Here is a 20077-nt window from a genome sequence, read left to right as displayed (position 1 = left end):
TGCGATTTCCAATTGTAACATAAAACTATTTGTGGTCTTAGTTAAATTCCGGCTCCATCACTTTTACATTCCTATGACCCACAATAGCGTGAGAGAATGTTTTTGGCAACATTCAAACAGTAATGGATCAGCAGAAAGTGAGTGAGTGAGTTTTGTTTTACGCCGCACTCAGAAATATTCCAGCTATATGGCGACGGTATGTTAAGAAGCGACTCTTGACCAGGCAAGCCAGTGATTAAAAGAAAGTATGATCATGGATCTACGCAAATGGGGACCGATGACATTTGTCAACCTAATCAGACAGCCTGATCCCCCGATCCCGTTAGTTGCCTCTTAGTGACTCTTACGACAAGCATGGGTTACTGAAGAGCAGTTCTAACCCGGGCGATCAGCTGTAAGTGTCCCGCACATTGTACCAGTGTCGTAACGGTGGTAACTTCGCGAAATCATGTATAGGGACCAACTGATGCGCGAGATTATAAGCGGAAGTCACATTCTTCGGATATGTGATAACATTTGCCCAGGACATAACAAGAACCATGTCCGGTTTTCTGAACAGAGATTCAACCACCAAGCACGAGAGTGAAGGATGGATATGATAGGACACAGATGTAAACACGTTCATTTTCTCTTTACTGTAAGACCCATAAAGTCGCACAAGAAAGATACATCAAGTATGTGATCTAGACGACCAGTTATTTGACTTCCCCAAGTGGCAACCCTAGTGGCTGACTGTGTGTGTCGGCGATTAGGCAGTTGCCTTACTCAGAAAGATTGGGACTCAACCCGAAACAAGCTCTAAAACCGACATTTCACCTAGAAAATATAATCCCCAATATATAACGCATATTACGTTAAACGTCCAGAAGGTAAATTCCCAAAATCCCCAACTCACAAAGATAAGATGAATTTAGATACAGTTTTAATACATCGAAGCACGTGCCTTCTTTCTGTCCATTGTCGGTATTTGAGAAAGGTTGTCCTAAAACCACAAGGATAATCAAAATCTCAAAGGATCTGTGTGAATGTTAGTGATATAAAAAATGAGTTATGTATAAAACTATACTTTATATTGAAAATGTTCCGATGAATTTCACTTTAAATGAAAAGGAAAATCGGATACTGTGAAATTATCCTGAGTTGAATAAAAGTTTGAGAATTACATGTTAAAAGAAGACACACAATCGTGTTACGGTGGCATCCGACGGCGTTGACAATGCACAGCAGTGCATGTCGGCAGCATCTGCAACATCCCAATAGCTCTTTCGCTCTCTTTAGCTGTTAATTGTTACATTCGTCTGTGCGGCTCACCATACGTCTCATATCATGCGTTCTAGACTCTCTTTATGCCTCATACAATTATTCAACACAACACAACACAACACAACAGATGCAAATACCGTTTGAATATTGTTACCTTTCGGCGATTGACATTGCTATGTGTAAACAGAAACTGGAACAATATTAAATTTCACGCAAAAAATGTTAACAAACATAACTTTGAGAGTTTCTTAGCACTTTTTCACAATTCCAAAGACGTGTTCATGTTTTCACTAATGCATCTCAGCAGAAAATGACTGAAATCATACGAAAAATTCTCTTTAAATTGTACACATTCTACAACAGTTGCTTCGTGTTCTAATGGTTGGAAAATGGGGACTTTGTTTTTTTTTTTTGTCTCAAAATTTGTTACAGAATTTTTAATTCAACCTTTCCCTTGAAAATTCTAAATCACTGTTGTTACTTTATTTCGACATGGTTCCCCACGATCATTATGACGTTGCAGAGTGTGATGATCTGATTGAGTGCCAAGTTTCCATCAACGCGTGAATCACACCTCCCGCAACTATTGGCTGGTGTGTTTTGTCTTTAAAAGCGTCCACTGTGGTATCGTTGGTACATTCATTCGGTGACAAAATAAGGAAAGGTAAAACGCAATGCGACAGAATACCCAGTGTTGATCTCCCTATGGAAGACATTGCATTAGATGTGAAGGACAGGGCTTTATGGAAAGAACATCCATGGACCACGGAAATTCGGCGATATCATCTAGTGTCCATTAAAGCCCCACACTAAAGAACCAACGCTCACCGCGTCTCATCTTGAACGTTGCACATTTCAACAATGTATTTAAAGGAAGCAATTACTCGTTTTAAAAGCGCTGAATCAATTGCCCACTTACAGTCTTCCTGAAGCGAGTAATGGGTTTCCCGGTGCCCCAACTCCCGAAGTATTACACTGCTGTAAGTAATGTTACCCCAAACCGACAACATCACATTTACACTATTGTTTAAAGTGACCTCATCCTGTCTAGTCAGGCGACACGCCTCCAGTCCCCTGTTCATGCTGATGATGCTTTGTGTCATCGCTGAATGCTCAACACTGGACAGAGCGTCACGGGTTAAACCAGAGGCGTAGATGTACCTTCACACACCGTTTTCCATGCGTCCGCTCCTCGACGAACGTGTTTGGCTGCTGCAGTCATCTAGGTGATATCACAACGTAAGTACAAGCATTTCGATCCTAGTTTGGAAAGTGTAATGCTGCCGCTTCATACAACCTGAGTTCCCCATTGCCTTGTCTGTTTTCTCGTTTTAAAAACTATATTCTGGTTTCAGTTTTTTTTCTTGAAATTTCGAGTTTTGGAGGGAAACCTGATGTAATGAGAAAATCATAATAATGGACAACTAGAAAATATCCGAACACACGAAATAATACTCAAGGCACAAGAAAAATTTTAATTAAAAATAATTAATGCTACAGACGTAGTACCAAAAAGATTTATAACAACTGGATTTGTCGGTTCCATGTACAATGGCCAATTGAATTAATTATTTTCGTCCTTGTTTCTGTTTGTAACCAGTTTCATGTACAATTTAACGATATAAATGTACAAAGGAAAAGCATCTCTATTTTGCTGAGCATTTACCATGATATTTGATTCCCCTTTTATTCATGGACATGAATATTTATCATTCATGGTGTCCGTCAACGTATTTGCAACTCAGATGCCGTTAACCATTGTACTTTTCCTTGTTTTACATCCGGATTGCCTAGTGCCAGGCAGGGTAACATCAAGTATAATCGCTTAACGTGTTTAGACGTGACGCTGATAGGAGTCGCATTACGATACGCCCAGTTAGACGTATGGACGCCAGGCATACATACTGGGGTCAGGCAATCATACTCGTGCAGTTTTGGTATTATACACTGACCATTACGTCAAGCAACGTAAAATAATTCAAAATATATGCGATAACTTGTTTTCCCTGTGCGTGGCCACTTTGTTGCTGACACTACTGTTTTTGTTTTTTTTTCATTTCATATTTCTATTTTTCAGTTTTCTCTTGAAGCGATGGACAACCTTAGCCTCCATGAGCGCCATGACGTCTACCTTCGTCGCTACGACAACGAGTTCGCCCTGCAGGTCCTGGCCGCTATCTTGTTCCTCGTCGTTTTGATGTTGACTGGGCTGCTTGGTAACACACTAGTCTTCTACGTGTATGCTTTCAAGTTTAAACACAGCACCACCCGTTGTTATATTCTGGCCCTTGCAGTATTCGACCTAATTAGTTGTGTCATCAGTATACCAGTTGAAATAACGGACATGCGATTCAATTACACCTTCGGGCAGTACGGGTTTTGTAAAATAATGCGAGTATTCGTAACATTCTCCTCCATGTCGTCAGGAGCCGTGCTCGTAGCTGTAGCGGTGGACAGATACAAGAAAATATGTCGACCCTTTAAAGGACAGACAACTCCGTTTGTAGCTAAAGTCGCAATAATGATCTGTTCACTCGCGTCCTTTATTTTGTCTTTGCCGGCTGCCATTCTCTATGGTTCGAGAACCGTCCCGACAGACGACGTTAACGTAAATGGCTCTGACTGCTCTACGGCTGATGAATACATCAAGACTCCGTACCCACTTATCTACAACAGTGTCCAGTTCTTCGTCTTCATTTCCTCAACGCTCAGTCTCGTTGTGCTCTACAGTTTGATATGGCGGCAAGTGGTTCGACAACAGACCTTCAGGAGAAGCTTTAGTGCTGAGCCAAACCGCAAAAGACCACTGAAAATAGTGGTAACACAGAGAGACCAAACATCCGAGACGAATAACACATCCGATGATTTTCTGAGTTCATCAACCGAAGCAGATGCCAACAAAGCATCAAAGGATACTAAAAGCCCTCGAAACAGTCGAACGGCAATAGAACTTACAGTTAATCCTAAACTGGAGGAAGGAGGATGCTGCAGTGCTACGACTTCCAAGTCAGCTAAACTGTCTGCTGGGACAAAGTCAAAAGGACCACACAATATGACAAAGTCTTCCAGCACATCGTCACCACGTCAAAAAGGGCAGAAGACAACGTTCATGCTGTTCCTCATCACCCTGGTGTTTGTGTTGAGTTTTCTCCCCCATTTAGGACTGATGGCAACCAGGGCCGCCAACAAACACGTGTTTGACGACCTCCGTGGAACAGCGATGACTGCTTACAATCTGTTCTTGAGGTCGTACTTCATTAACAGTGCATCCAATCCAATAATCTACAGCTTCTGTAATGAGCATTTTCGACGAGAACTGTACCGCCTTTGGAGAAAACTGAAGTGTCGAGTTTAACTTAATTCATATGCTTTTATTATGGTAGTGTGCTGTTAAAGTTTCAAATAATTATCATGGAGATGAACAGCTGCACTGACTATAGTATGAGGCTTCAATGGCGTATTGCATTCTATCATACATCCTAGATACTACAACGAGATGTGCTCCCTTTACGTACAGCTGCACTGACTGTAGGATACGTCTTCAGTGGTGTATTACACTCTATCATACATCCTAGATACTACAACGAGATGTGCTCCCTTTACGTACAGATGCACTGACTGTAGGATACGTCTTCAGTGGTGTATTACACTCTATCATACATCCTAGATACTACAACGAGATGTGCTCCCTTTACGTACAGCTGCACTGACTGTAGGATACGTCTTCAGTGGTGTATTACGCTCTATCATACATCCTAGATACTACAACGAGATGTGCTCCCTTTACGTACAGCTGCACTGACTGTAGGATACGTCTTCAGTGGTGTATTACACTCTATCATACATCCTAAATACTACAACAAGATGTGCTCCCTTTACGTACAGCTGCACTGACTGTAGGATACGTCGTCAGTGGTGTATTACACTCTATCATACATCCTAGATACTACAACGAGATGTGCTCCCTTTACGTACAGCTGCACTGACTGTAGGATACGTCTTCAGTGGTGTATTACACTCTATCATACATCCTAAATACTACAACAAGATGTGCTCCCTTTACGTACAGCTGCACTGACTGTAGGATAAGTCTTCAGTGGTGTATTACACTCTATCATACATCCTAGATACTACAACAAGATGTCCTCCCTTGACGTACAGCTGCACTGACTGTAGGATAAGTCTTCAGTGGTGTATTGCAGTCTATCATACATCCTAGATACTACAAGATGTGCTCCCTTTACGTACAGCTGTACTGACTGTAGGATAAGTCTTCAGTGGTGTATTGCAGTCTATCATACATCCTAGATACTACAAGATGTGCTCCCTTTACGTACAGCTGTACTGACTGCAGGATAAGTCTTCAGTGGCGTATTGCATTCTATCATACATCCTAGATACTACAAGATGTGCTCCCTTTACGTACAGCTGCACTGACTGTAGGATAAGTCTTCAGTGGCGTATTGCATTCTATCATACATCCTAGATACTACAAGATGTGCTCCCTTTACGTACAGCTGCACTGACTGACGGATATGTCTTCAGTGGTGTATTACACTCTATCATACATCCTAAATACTACAACAAGACGTGCTCCCTTTACGTACAGCTGCACTGACTGTAGGATACGTCATCAGTGGTGTATTACACTCTATCATACATCCTAAATACTACAACAAGATGTGCTCCCTTTACGTACAGCTGCACTGACTGTAGGATATGTCTTCAGTGGCGTATTGCATTCTATCATACATCATAGATACTACAACGAGATGTTACCCGTATGTACAGCTGTACTGACTATAGGATAAGTGTTCAGTATACCTCTACCATACATCCTGGATACTACAAGATGTGCTTCCTTTAGGTACGGCTGCACTGACTGTATTTGACATTATCAAGCAGACTGCTCGCATCGACGTTCAGTCAGTGATGATGGTGGCAACGATTTTTGGTTATCACTCTGAAAAAACATGAAATCACACAGTAGATGTAACTATGTCGAGCACATTACAGGGTGGATCTGAGGTCAGGTATGGTGACTCGGTTGAGTTTGTGTCATCGTGACCTACGACGTGTAGCGTTGTTCGTAACGTCGATCACTGGTGTATGGTCCACACTTAACTACTTACAATCCACCGTCCGATGGCTAGGAATCCACTCACGATCCAGGCACGAGAAACATGTAGTATTCGTGTAATAAGTGATTTATACTGACTGTGCAGCTATTTTGCGTCCTCTTGTTAAAGGTGCATATGATCAATTACTGATAACACAAGCCCTCTCGAACATGTCATTTACACTCCAGACAGTGATAATATTCCAGTCATACCACAGAGGGCTATAGGTTACCGTCAGTATTAACAATGACTCACGATGTGACATAGCACAAATAGTCACGTTGAATGCTACGTCTAGGACATGGAGTACGGAGGACTTATCCAGTCCTGGAGTCACCGGGTGATACTGACATGCAGGTCGCGTCATCAGACTGCGTTACCATGGGGACCGACCTCCGACGACCCATGTTGGTATGGGAGAAGAAAATACATGCTGTTAATCCAGCCATATTTACTTCAGAAAAGCAATTGACTGTTCTAGTCCTCTCCTCTGATATACCATGACTCAGTTCAATTTGGAAACCCCACTAAAACGCAATATGAAAAGCTTCGAGCCAGCACTCGACCTTAATGCCGACCTGCAAGCAGGGTAACGTTATATTTGAACGCATATTGGTACTAGGCACCCCAAGATCGAACCACGGACCTTCAAGTCATGTGGTCTGGCCCCATCATACGTTAGGGGCATATTTTATGGGGAGGTACAGTGAAAAATATATGTCGCCTCAACAGCTGGAACATTTGCATGTTACATGCTTGCAATCAGCAAGATTAATGTATTTGTGTTTCTCCTATGTCCTGGTCTTGATGTACAGACTAGGAAACCTGACTTACAGGTGATAATTAAGTAAAATATCTGTTACTGTATCTACCACATAAGGATTCCGTGTCAGATTTGTCCTTAGTGCACTATGTATGTACGTGCACACTGAATAAGAGATCGTCTGGGCAGGCGACATGTGTCGGCCATGGCGTGTACGATTGTTTATACTTTCGGTGGTTGGTTAATTATTTACCGGCTGTCTGGATACAACCGGACTAGTGTTGGGGTAAACAACACCGACTTACGACTATATGGTAGGTTTGTTAAGTAATTTTAAGTAAGTTTGTTAAAGCGTTTTATTACTAGAATAGAATGTTATACCATTGGAAACAGATCCGGAAGAGCCTTTGTGAAAGAGGTGTGGAATCGTGAGTTTATCGCCGCAATGAATAACCGTTGTTGTGCACCATGACATGTCAACTTGATATGAGGGGGGGGGGGGGGGTGTGTTTGAAAATGTCATGACATTCATGTATGTGTGTTTCCTTGTTCTTCCTTGAGTCCGTCCCGTGCGCGCGCATGTGTGCGTGCACGCGTGTGTGCTTATGAATGAATGTGTTTATGTATTTTCGCTTGCGTGCGTGCGTGCGTGCGTGCGTGCGTGCGTGCGTGTGTACATGTAGTTAAAAGCCTCGTCATGCTCAACAACCTCACAAGCAATTGAAGAAGCAGATCTTTGTCTCTTCTGGCTGAGTCGTTGAACAAACATTTAACTCATTTGACAATAGATGTACATCCTCTAATACAACTTCTATATACTTCCTCATCGCAACAGAACGTGTTTGACAAGTAATTCACTTCCGTTTATGTAAACACCTGTATCAATTTCAAATATATTCAGCTACTCACTGCCACTGACTTCGCTGGAGAAATAATGAATTAATATGGGGTGCGCAAGATTGTAAGTCACTATGTATTTTGTATATAACAAGGCATTTGGCATTCAAGGCTTAAGAGGTTGGTGTGACGCGCATGTGCAGGTTTTATCTCCCAACAGTTGTGTCGCTGGTGCACCTTCCTCTTTACCGAGGCATGTCGTAGTTTTGTGTCCTTGGCTATTGCTTTCGTCCTTTAAACCTGGCGTGTCACGGGTATGTATGATTTATTTGTTTGTGATTCATTAATATACTAGTATGTAAGTAGCAAACAATTTTCATGAATTGAAATTTCCCTTGGGCACCTTGAATACGTCTAAAATAACATTTATTGAGAGATAAACATATGAATATCACATATTTTATTCAACAGTCTTACAAATTTGATAAGAAGTACTTGGAGGTGAGGAAAGCGCCATAAAAACGGCGTGAAAGATTAGATAGGGTTGCCCGAACGCCATATACGAATTAATCGTGTATTTCAATCCCCTTATGATTAAGACTCTTGAACAAGTCACACACCTGTAAAACGGTATAGGCACAATGCCTCTGTAAACCTTACCTTCGTTATAAGGACACACTACGCGATCGAGTAACCTTTGCGTTTACTCTGTATCCATCCAAGTTAGTAAACGCCTTACCATGTGATATTCGGGGGAGTGGAGGGGGTGGGTGGCAGTGGTGGTGAAGGTGGTAGTGGGAAGAGGAGGTATAGAGGCTATATGTATATTTTTCAATTTTTATTTTGTTCAACAGTCTGAATCACGACAATTCTTTTCAGATTTTCTAGAATCTTATGATGCTCAGTGTCAAGCATGATTACAGTACATGTATTACGTCCATAACAGGGGACCAAAGAGTATTCTTAACGGTTTGTAATCAGTGCATTGAATGCACATATACTTCGTTTCAGCCATTGCTATTATTCCAATTATTCCTAGGTATTCAAGCATCAACAAAGGGCAAACCACCCCCAATGTCAGGCACAAACACAACCCTCAGCGACCACGACGTGAACGTCCACCTACGTCGTTATGACGACATCTACGCCTACAAATATCTCCCAGCAATCGTGCTGGTATCGGTGTTAATGACAACGGGTATAATCGGCAATTCCCTGGTCTGTTTTGTATATTTGGTCAAGTTTAAGTCCAGCACTGTCAAATGTTTCATTGTGTCCCTGGCTGTCATTGACCTGATAAACTGTGTGGTCAGTTGTCCATTTGACATCGCGGATATGCGATATCGCTACACATTCGGGTCTTACGTCACCATGTGTAAAATGATGCGCGTATTTGTAACATTCACGTCAGTGTCTTCAGGCCTCGTTCTGATACCTGTAGCCGTGGACAGATACAAGAAGATATGTCGGCCGCTTCAGAAACAGATGGATATCCGATCAGCCAAGATGGCCATTGGTGCCTGTTGCACAGTCGGGGTTGTGGTGGGAATTCCTGCAAGTGTGTTCTATGGACCACGGACCGTTACCACTGACGTTGCCGCAATTAACGGATCGGACTGCAGCACGCCTGACATATATGTCGGGACACCATATCCGTTGATTTACAACGGATTTAATTTAACCATTTTTCTTACAACGACGGTGTCACTGAGTGTGTTGTATTCGCTTATATGGCGTCGGATAAGAAAACAGCGGAATTACAAACGAAAGTTGAAGACACAACCTAAAAAATGTCGTGACTCGAGTTCATGTGTTAATATTAATACTGGGAGAGTGACGAAATCGCGACAAGAACAAGAAACGGTATATCACGAGGACAATGCAGCTTTTGTTTGTGAACTGGAGACGTCAACAGAACGTTCATCTGACGTTCACGATGAAGCCGCATCACCTTATCCTGGAGACGAAATGGCCAGCAAAGTGCCATGTGATAAAGAAGTTGCCAATCCCGCCCCAACGACGTCACAACGCCCAAATAAGGCATCCCCCGAGAAGAGCGAGGCAGCGGTAAAGAAAACAACGTTGATGTTGTTTCTGATAACCTTGACATTCGTATTAAGTTTCCTCCCTCATTTGAGTCTCATGGCAGCCAGAGCGGTCAATAAAGAATTCTTTGATAAAGTTGACACGCCGCAGTTTGGTGCTTTCTACTTCTTCTTCAAGTCCTACTTCATCAACAGTGCGTTCAACCCCATCATCTACAGCTTCTGCAACCCACGATTTCGCCAGGAACTCGTGGCTCTTGTGAAAAGATTCAGTCGCAAACGATGAGCACTTAACATCGTACACTCCCAGTATTAGCTTCAACATATGAGCGCTTAATATATTGTCATATTTTGCATTTATATGTGCTTACATTCGTCGTCGTCGTCGCCGCCGTCATCATCATCATCATCATCGTCATCATCGTCGTCGTCGTCGTCGTCGCCGTCATCATCATCATCATCATCATCATCAAGAACACGAACAAGGACAAGAACAAAACCAAAAAAATTAAAAAGAGGCACAACACGCGTCTATAATGTTGCATTTATAACACCTGTTGATCTTTTCTTTTTTTTAACAATTTGCCTGCAAACAACAATTGTTTATGGTTACTATTTTCCTTATACACTATTTCTTGGACAAATAAGATGCAGATGATAAACACTACACATTGTAATATTCCATTTCATATATCTTACAATAAATGACTGGGGACAGTTTATTGTATATTATGGCTATAACGAACACAAAGAACCAGTCGTAACAAGCATAGTTTGTTATGAGAATATTTTGAATAGTATATATACTGTATAGATACTGATGGAAAAGGGATCATACGAAATAACAAGGTTCCTTTATTTTTTCCAAGTTTTCTTGAAAAGATTTGTATCATATAGCTTGTGAAGAAACCTGGAGAAAAATAAGGGAACACGTGTGCTTTCATATGATCCCTTACTTTTCCCCCTCAGTATATATACATGACGTGACCTGGTCTAAATAATTAGTTCTTTATACACCTGTTCGCTTACTGTAGTTCTAAATAATACCTAAACCATACACTGGAATCCTGGAAGGCACATTATCGTGTTGTCTCACGTTGGTTAATTTCCACACTTTTTGTTTGTTTTGTAAGGGCGACAACGCGACAATGTCCCTTGGGTATTATGTAGTTCAGCGAATTACCGCATGCGTTGTTTTAACATTAGTTAATGCCCAAGCTCATTCCACTTCCCCTGTCACAATGACCTCGCTTGAAGACATTTCTAAGCAGCCAGGTTATGTGTAAACAACTGTGTCAGACAGCAACCAGGATGCAAAACGTCACGTGAAGTGGAAAATATGTCATGTCCTTTGTGAGTAACCGTTGGTAGCAGTACAACATACAACACAGGAATAAAGAGCCTAAATCAAGTGATTATCGGCTGTGTACCAGTTATGTTGAGGAAAGTCAGCTGGATTTAAAAGGTGTGTCCAGATCCATTGATTGTTGGCTCGAATCCGAGGTTCGCCTGATTATAATTTTTAAAAATACCAGTGGACGTGGGTACTGTCAAAATTAGAAATGTGCAGGTCATGCATCACTTTCGGTCTGTCCTCTACACAACGCTGATAGGTCGTGATATAAAGGAAATGCGCTTAAACTAACATCTTCTTTTATTTACTCCTCTTCTGGTTTTATTGAACTATAGAATTTTGAACTTACCCTGACCGAGTGCATTTAACGAGAATGATATGTACTCAGTGTATACATTTTACTATTTGAGACAACTGACCGTTGATATTAACGCTGATATTAACTGTGTTGATACATTCCTGCAGATATGTTTTAATGTCACACCGGGGTCGAAACTGAATGTCAATCAGAGCGTATTGGTTTGTGTCTCGTTTTGCAATGTTACAATTACATCACAGCTGGAATACCAGAAAACATTCTTCAGTATCATGATCAAAACGAAAGCAACAAGTATCGAGGATATACTTTAGTTTTCTATCCCTCCAAAATGCAGTGTTGCGAGGGATCTTACCTACTCTTGAGCGATGACCTGTTTAGAAGCATTTACTTTGATATTACAAGTGGGCTATTATTTTCGTTTTGGAAACTCTATGCGGACGATCTAAGAGACAGGCAATGGCGATACACAACGGAATCCGTATCCGTCGGCGTGACTAGCAAACGCTTTGACCACTAGGCTATCCAAAAGCCCTCGGAACATTATTGTCTGTGAATGTTAAATTCCAAAGAACAAACATATATTTTGTTATTTAAACAAGACGGCCTGTCAGTTCTGGATCATATAAACTAGCACACGATGAAATTGTTATGAGCAGGAAACATGTCACTTGCCAGCTGGCACTCAGTACACAACTACATATACCTATGTGTTCCCACCGGGTGAGGTGACTAACGCGATCGGGTGACCAGGCTCGCTGACTTGGTTGACACATGTCACATCCAAAATTCGTTGGTCAGTGCTCATGACGTTGATCATTGGATTGTTTTGTCCAGGCTAGGTTATATACAGACGGCGTTAGACACAAACATACAAAAAAGGTTGTTATAAATAACATTTCAAAACGGTGTTCAATTCACCCCACTTTTACGTTCGGCACATCAATTTACGCCATATTACCTTAAGTTCAACTCGGAATTGAGCGTTACAGAAGCCGTATATGATTGGATTGCAGGCACTGTTGAAGAAATACGACCTTACGAACAAATTATAGGCGATCAATCCAGCTCCATGAATGCCATCAAACAAATTCCCGTTGATTGCTTTGGCGACCATTAAACACAAGTGCGGGAGAAAGCTCAGTACAAACACCAGAGTAATTAGAAACAACATTGATATTGTCCTCTTCGCTCCCTTGTCCAGTATGGATAGTGCATGCGAAGGGCAAACGTTGAAATTATTTAGATCCCTCATGCTTAAATGTATGGCATCGTCCATCTGTCTCGACCCCGCGCTTCTTCTGAATTCTTGTTGCCTGGCAACACGTTTCCATATAAGGTAGTAGAGGACAGTAAGGCTGATGGTTGAAATGATGAAGACGATGAACTGAACTCCATAAAAGATGAGAGGATAGGGTGTCCTTATGTATTCGTCAGCAGTGCTGCAGTCGGAGCCGTTGACGCTGACGTTGTTTGTAGATGTTGTCCTTGAACCATAGAACAAGACACTCGGCAAAGACACAACGAACCCAGCAAGTGAACATACAGTAATTGCGATCCTGGCAAACCTGGGTGAAGTTTGTTTGTGATATGGTTGGCATATTTTCCTGTATCTGTCAAAAGCCACAAGTAAAAGTACAATCACTGACGAGTGGGATGTGAATGACAGGAGCAAACGCATTATTTTGCAGAAACCATTGGCGCCAAATGTATAGTTGTGTCTCATATCTGCTATTTCACCAGGAATACAGACACAACAGTTCACAAGATCGTATACCGCTAGTGCTAAAATGAAATATCGGGTAGTGCCTTGTCTTAACTTGACGAGATATACATAACAGACGAGTGAATTGCCAATAACACCAGTCAGCATCAGCGTGGCGAGGAACAAGATGACAGGCAGAACCTCACTTGCATACTGGTTGTCTTGGTGGCGAAGGTGAAGGTCACGTTCATGAAGGCTGACGTTCATGGTCACAAACAATAAACCAAGATGATCTGCACAAAGTGAAAAACGCCCTATGATTACCATCGGTGTCTATTGTCCATGAATGAGTGAATATAGTTTGACGCTGTTTTCAGCACTGTTTTAGCAATATCAGGACAGGGGACACTAAAAATGAATTTCATACATAGTAACGATATGGGAATTCAAACCCGGTTCTTCGGTGTGACTAGCGAACACCTAAACCACTTGGTTACGACTTAAAATAGTATTAGTCCTAATGAAATCATTAACCAAGTCTTAACCAGGTTTGTGCTCATGGTGAGGTTTATGTTTCAGATCATAAACATTGAGTGACGTTCTCGGTGAATCTCATATATTTTATAACATGAATCCAGTCACTTACCTACCTCGTGCTACGTCCGAAACCAACCACTGACAGCCTGCATTCCACCCGTACACACATACATGCACAGCCTTTGTACTTTGTCCATGAGTCACACGTGTCCAATGTTACATCTGGTTGAACCTTCGTTTCAGTTGGCCAAGGACAATGGTGAACTTTAGTTTCACCTAATTCCATGTTTCATCGATGTTTCTCCGGACATTGATGTGGTGCGTGTATATTCATATGACCTCCCAGCTTGCTATTGCCCTGTTTATTCATTCATTTTGTTTGATAACATTCAAAACCTTACAACACCCTTAACACGTTTATACTGGTTGTGTAGTCTGTCTCAAATGAACTCAGCCTAATTAGTTCCCTACAGAATTCCCTTTCTGCAATACGAAAGCCTGAAATGAAGTACTGATTTCCGAATAGTTTAGGCTGAATCTCCCACCTCATCGGATCTTCAGCTTATAAAAATGGAATTATTTGTTTTAAACAGAAGTATATATTTTCAGAGACCAAGCGAAAGGATAGGAGGCACGCTAGGCATTTCCAAACCTAACATCGGTATGAAAACATATGCCTGATGTAATTCCAGGTTTTCACAGGTGAAAACATGAGTGTCTTTGTGTCTTTGTGTCTTCGTGTCTTTGTGCCTTCGTGTCTTCGTGTCTTTGTATCTTCGTGTCTTTGTGCCTTCGTGTCTTCGTGTCTTTGTGTCTTTGTGACGGGTGCCACCCGTGAGACATAGCATGATTATGTTTCGGCATCACTGTGACAGTCGGACTGGAACAATGATCTTTGGTTTAATTAGATATTTATTATGCCTACTGAAAGAGCTTTGTTCTTTTTATCTACTTAGCACTCATGTTTCACCTGTACTTTTTATCTACGTAGCACTCATGTTTCACCTGGAGTAGAGGGAGGTGGAGTAGCCTAATGGTTAAAGCGTTAACACTTCACACTGAAGACTCGGATTTAATTCCCCACATGGGCACATGCGTGAAGCCCATTTCTGGTGTCACAGGCCGTGAGGTTTATGGAATATTGCGATGTAAAACCATACTCACTCATGTTTCACCTACGTAACTCATGATTTGTCCGGGTACTGTCATGCAGGCATCTTGAAAGCGGGATATACTTGACATTTGTAATGTTCTAATGTTTCTGGCAAGTTTACTTATTTATAACGAAAGGCACCTGAATGTGACGCCCGTGAAGACGCCTGAAAGATCATCCTTGAAGATAAAGAACGCTATTATATATAGACTAATGTCCTCGAACACTATGTCTATAACGCCCTTTGTATATACCATTCTTTTGAGAAGACACAAATAAAAACCACTTGATAACCTTGTGCAGTGTTGGATGTGTATAAGAACGACCGTTTGTCGAGAATAATAATTCTATAGCGCCTCTACGTCTTGGTATAGCACGTACGAGGGAATGTCAAAAAGGTTTGAGCCTTCACCATTTTTCATTTGCATACCCGGGTGTCACAGCCTATGGTATGACATTGAACCTTGGGGTGTAGCTGATGTGATATACAAGTTTTGGTATCCTACTCTCGGAAGTTATTGAACAGCTCACATTGACAGAAAGAGACCCCCTTCACGGCAGTGAAAATGAATAACATTGAGTATAGAGCAGTAATTACGTTTTTAGTTCTTGAAGGAAACTCGGCGAAGAACATTGAAGAAAGGCTTTCAGCAGTTTATGGGAAGTCTTCCCCTTCATCTGCTACCATCAAACGATGGGTCAATGAATTTAAGCATGGTAGAGAGAGTCTTGAAGATGACCCCAGTCCAGCTCGCCCAACAACAAGCACTAGTCAGGAAAACATTGACAGAGTGCATAGATTTGTGCTGGAAAATCGTCGAATCACACTCCACGAGTTAGAGGAGACCACAGGCATTTCACATGGATCCATCGAGACAATTCTTCATGAACATCTCGTCACGTCTAAGGTGTGCGCAAGATGGGTGCCAAGAATGCTCACAGATGAAATGAAGCAAACAAGGGTCACCATAAGCAATTCCATGCTAACCAGATACAACAAGAATCCAGAAGATTTTCACTTTAGGCTAGTAACCTGTGATGAAACCTGGATCCGCCACTATGATCCTGAGAACAAACAAGAATCCATGGAATGGAAACATGTTACTTCTCCCAGGACCAAAAAGTTGAAAGCCTCCAGATCAGTGCAAAAGGTAATGGCGACAGTCTTCTGGGATAGCAAAGGCGTCATCCACATAGATTACTTACCAAGAGGAAGAACAATGAATGGGGAATATTACGCTAACTTGTTGAGGCAAGTGCGACGGTCAATCAAGGAGAAGCGCCGGGGCAAGATCAGACGTGGTATTCTTCTACATCAAGACAATGCTCCAGTACACACCTCTCGCGTTGCAGCCGCTGCTGTAAAGGAATGCGGGTACGAAATCTTGCAGCATCCCCCTACTCTCCAGACCTGGCACCAAGTGATTACCATCTGTTCCCAAATCTCAAGAAACACTTGCGTGGTCGTAGATTTCATGATGATAATGAGCTTATTGCTGCTACTGAGGCTTGGTTTGAGGACCAAAATGGCGCCTTCTACAGAGATGGCATCAGCGAATGGCAGAAAAGATGGAACAAATGTCTTGACTCACAAGGGGACTATGTTGAAAAATAAGTGTGGTTCATACCAATATTTTGTGTTTTTCTATGCAAGGCTCCAAACTTACTGACATCCGCTCGTATTGCAGCCCATACTAGATGCGTAGGATACGCTGAGCTTCTGAGATCAGCTGACATCATCAATATTTGATAGTAGTTCATAATCAGATGCTAACAATATACGGTTGGTGTTTTCTTTGGTGATGGTGCAGTTTTGTCGCCTTTACCAGCAGAAAAACACTATCCATTCGTAACCCATTGTCTGGGAATACAACTTATATTGTATTTTGCACGGCCTCGGATTATTGGTTTTCTTCAACTGGTCTCAGAGTGAATGCTCATTCAGATGTCAGAGTCACGTACATTCCATATGTAACTCACACCTCCTTAGTTTATATTAGTTCTTATATCATATCATATCATATCATATCATATCATATCATATATTAGTTCAGTTATGATGCCCATTTTTCATGCCTGTATATTTAGCTCGAAGTGCAGATTTATTAGCGTTTTCAACCCAAGCCGCCTATAAGTCGCTAGCAAGTTAATAGTCATATGACCATTTCATCCTCCCGGGTACCCATACACTGCTGTGTGAACAGTCAGTTGTGAACATGTTTGCTTGCCTGAGATGAGGTCACGCTTGTTAGACATGTGTTGGGCATGATTAAGGTAACAGTGGAAAATAGGGTAAAACACGGTAGTCGTGAAACCAAGCTCCATATTTGTTTAGCCGTATTGTAATAGAAATGTCATATGTATCACTGCCCATGTAACAGTAGCGCTAAGCCTTCAGTGTTTGAAATAAACTGGCCCTTTGCACGGTAGCAACTGTACTGTATCGCTGTGTTACAGAGCAATGAAACACATGTAAGGTGACATTTAAGCAATACTGACTCACTCACTGCCTGTGACCGAACCCATTTTAGAGGTTTTAAAACAGCACTGCCTGTGTGTTTGCGTAACATCACACTCAGCGATATTCCAGTGGTATGAAGCTTTCTCGTAGTAACGTGCTCGTAGAACCTGGACCAGCCAGACAAACCATCGGTGGATATAGTGAGCATGTATCCGCGCCGTTGGGGTTCAGTAACACACAGATAAACACGTCTATTGATCACACAAGTAGCTGGAATCACTTGCAACCCGTAAACTCTACAGCTGACTTCCTTAGGTAGATGCAACGCATACATTTACCACGCCACGTCACCACACCAGAGTCGAAATCGGGATCTAAATAAAATGAATGGATTATGGATTATACCCGGATCAACTGAGCAGGTTTGGGTTTCGTCACAGGAGATCAGGGTCCAGTTTCTAAAGTCGATCGTAGCGCTACGACTGTCGTAAGTCTGTGTTAAAGTGTGGGAGTTACAATCATCGTAGCGCTACGACTGTCGTAAGTCTGTGTTAAAGTGTGGGAGTTACAATCATCGTAGCGCTACGACTGTCGTAAGTCTGTGTTAAAGTGTGGGAGTTACAATCATTGTAGCGCTACGACAGTCGTAAGTGTATGTTAAAGTATGGGAGTTACAATCATCGTAGCGCTACGACAGTCGTAAGTGTATGTTAAAGTATGGGAGTTACAATCATTTTCAAGCATGTGCCGGCCCTCGTGGGCTACGTCTGCAAGTTAACTGTCAATTATTTTTCAACTGGAATGTTTCCATTTTTTTTTTAATCAACGTTTACGGTCCATCGTGGTACGATAACTTACAGTTTAACTTTCTGGAATTTCAGCGCACGCGCGCGAGGGAGAGAAAGAGAGAGAGAGAGGGCAAATAGCATTTATCGTGCCTCAATTGAAGTAAGTCGCCATAAAATCTTCAACTGTTTAAAAAGTCATCAAAGGCTGGGAAGCGCTCATAAAAGTAGACACACACACATCCATCAGACCGATCACGCTCATTCAGCCTGAGTGTGTATGCTGTCAACCGGTGGGCATTCAGGGTTGTTATTGGTCGCCAGCAGTCATGTTAGTTGTGAGACTGACCAGATGGATCCAGATGGATCGAGTAGTAGCGGCTGATATCGTGTTCCGCCAACAGTTTCGTTGATGCTCAGGATATCTGACCCAGGAATATCCGATTGAGACTGGATTATTTACAGACGACCGTCATGTTGCTGGGGTCTTAAAGAGTACTGCTTTAAACAACAACTGCACTGTTATAGCAACGATGTTGTTCCATGCATGTTGTCTCATTGGCTGAGTGTACTCCGGAGCACTTTAATTATTGCAATGGCGGTAGGGTAGTCTAGTGATTAAAGCGTCTGGTGACTAAAGGTGGAACCACTTCACTTATTGCAGTGGCGGTAGGTAGTCTAGTGATTAAAGGTGGAACCACTTCACTTATTGCAGTGGCGGTAGGTAGTCTAGTGATTAAAGCTGGATCCACTTCACTTATTGCAATGGCGGTAGGATAGTCTGGTGATTAGAGGTGGAACCACTTCACTTATTGCAGTGGTGGTAGGTAGTCTAGTGATTAAAGGTGGAACCACTTCAGTTATTGCAATGGTGGTAGGTAGTCTAGTGATTAAAGGTGGAACCACATCAGTTATTGCAATGGCGGTAGGTATTCTAGTGATTAAAGGTGGAACCACTTCACTTATTGCAGTGGCGGTAGGATAGTCTAGTGATTAAAGGTGGAACCGCTTCACATATTGCAATGGCGGTAGGATAGTCTAGTGATTAAAGCTGGAACCACTTCACTTATTGCAGTGGCCGAAGGGTAGTCTAGTGTTTAAAGGTGGAACCACTTCAGTTATTGCAGTGACGGTAGGATAGTCTAGTGATTAAAGGTGGAACCGCTTCACATATTGCAATGGCGGTAGGTAGTTTAGTGATTAAAGGTGGAACCACTCTACTTATTGCAGTGGCGGTAGGTAGTCTAGTGATTAAAGGTGGAACCACTTCAGTTATTGCAGTGGCGGTAGGATAGTCTAGTGATTAAAGGTGGAACCACTTCACTTATTGCAATGGTGGTAGGTAGTCTAGTGATTAAAGCTGGAACCACATCAGTTATTGCAATGGTGGTAGGTAGTCTAGTGATTAAAGGTGGAACCACATCAGTTATTGCAATGGCGGTAGGTATTCTAGTGATTAAAGGTGGAACCACTTCACTTATTGCAAAGGCGGTAGGATAGTCTAGTGATTAAAGGTGGAACCGCTTCACATATTGCAATGGCGGTAGGATAGTCTGGTGATTAGAGGTGGAACCACTTCACTTATTGCAGTGGCGGTAGGTAGTCTAGTGATTAAAGGTGGAACCACTTCAGTTATTGCAATGACGGTAGGATAGTCTAGTGATTAAAGGTGGAACCACTTCACTTATTGCAGTGGTGGTAGGTAGTCTAGTGATTAAAGGTGGAACCACATCAGTTA

The 20077-nt window shown here is 42.1% G+C and overlaps 4 protein-coding genes across 5 annotated transcripts in view; 2 read left to right on the top strand and 2 right to left on the bottom strand.

Moving 5' to 3' along the window:
- The window catches only part of LOC137277829 (tubulin-specific chaperone cofactor E-like protein), a 191534-nt gene that overhangs the window by 92948 nt on the left and 78509 nt on the right, over nt 1-20077 (bottom strand). The gene's annotated exons all lie outside the window — the stretch shown is intronic.
- On the top strand, nt 2315-7257 carry LOC137276740 (D(1) dopamine receptor-like). Its single transcript, XM_067808377.1, has 2 exons — nt 2315-2502; nt 3341-7257. Exon 2 carries the CDS (start codon nt 3356-3358, stop codon nt 4616-4618), a length of 1263 nt encoding a protein of 420 aa, XP_067664478.1. The 5' UTR covers nt 2315-2502; nt 3341-3355; the 3' UTR covers nt 4619-7257.
- LOC137276739 (neuropeptide S receptor-like) lies at nt 8051-10798 on the top strand. Of its 2 annotated transcripts, none has more exons than XM_067808376.1 (2): nt 8051-8107; nt 9023-10609. In XM_067808376.1, exon 2 carries the CDS (start codon nt 9058-9060, stop codon nt 10312-10314), a length of 1257 nt encoding a protein of 418 aa, XP_067664477.1. In that variant the 5' UTR covers nt 8051-8107; nt 9023-9057; the 3' UTR covers nt 10315-10609. The 2 variants fall into 2 exon arrangements, with proteins under 2 accessions (XP_067664477.1, XP_067664476.1); XM_067808375.1 differs by lacking the exon at nt 8051-8107 and adding an exon at nt 8214-8297 and having other exon boundaries at nt 9023-10798.
- LOC137278826 (D(1) dopamine receptor-like) lies at nt 10386-13730 on the bottom strand. Its single transcript, XM_067811336.1, has 2 exons — nt 12660-13730; nt 10386-10559 (listed from the first exon to the last, which is right to left on the bottom strand). Exons 1-2 carry the CDS (start codon nt 13728-13730, stop codon nt 10386-10388), a joined length of 1245 nt encoding a protein of 414 aa, XP_067667437.1.

Source organism: Haliotis asinina, chromosome 3 (genome assembly GCF_037392515.1).
Source record: "Haliotis asinina isolate JCU_RB_2024 chromosome 3, JCU_Hal_asi_v2, whole genome shotgun sequence".
NCBI lineage: Eukaryota > Metazoa > Mollusca > Gastropoda > Lepetellida > Haliotidae > Haliotis > Haliotis asinina.
This window is presented reverse-complemented; position numbering and strand designations above follow the sequence as displayed.

What these genes read in the sequence shown, in the direction of transcription:
- LOC137276740 (XM_067808377.1), top strand. Translation starts at nt 3,356, where the DNA reads ATGGACAACCTTAGCCTCCATGAGCGCCATGACGTCTACCTTCGTCGC.
- LOC137276739 (XM_067808375.1), top strand. Translation starts at nt 9,058, where the DNA reads ATGTCAGGCACAAACACAACCCTCAGCGACCACGACGTGAACGTCCAC.
- LOC137278826 (XM_067811336.1), bottom strand. Translation starts at nt 13,730, where the DNA reads ATGGTAATCATAGGGCGTTTTTCACTTTGTGCAGATCATCTTGGTTTA. An exon ending in AATTCCGAGTTGAACTTAAG is followed by an intron (nt 10,560 to 12,659) that starts GTAATATGGCGT and finishes GCAACATTATAG; the next exon opens with ACGCGTGTTGTGCCTCTTTT.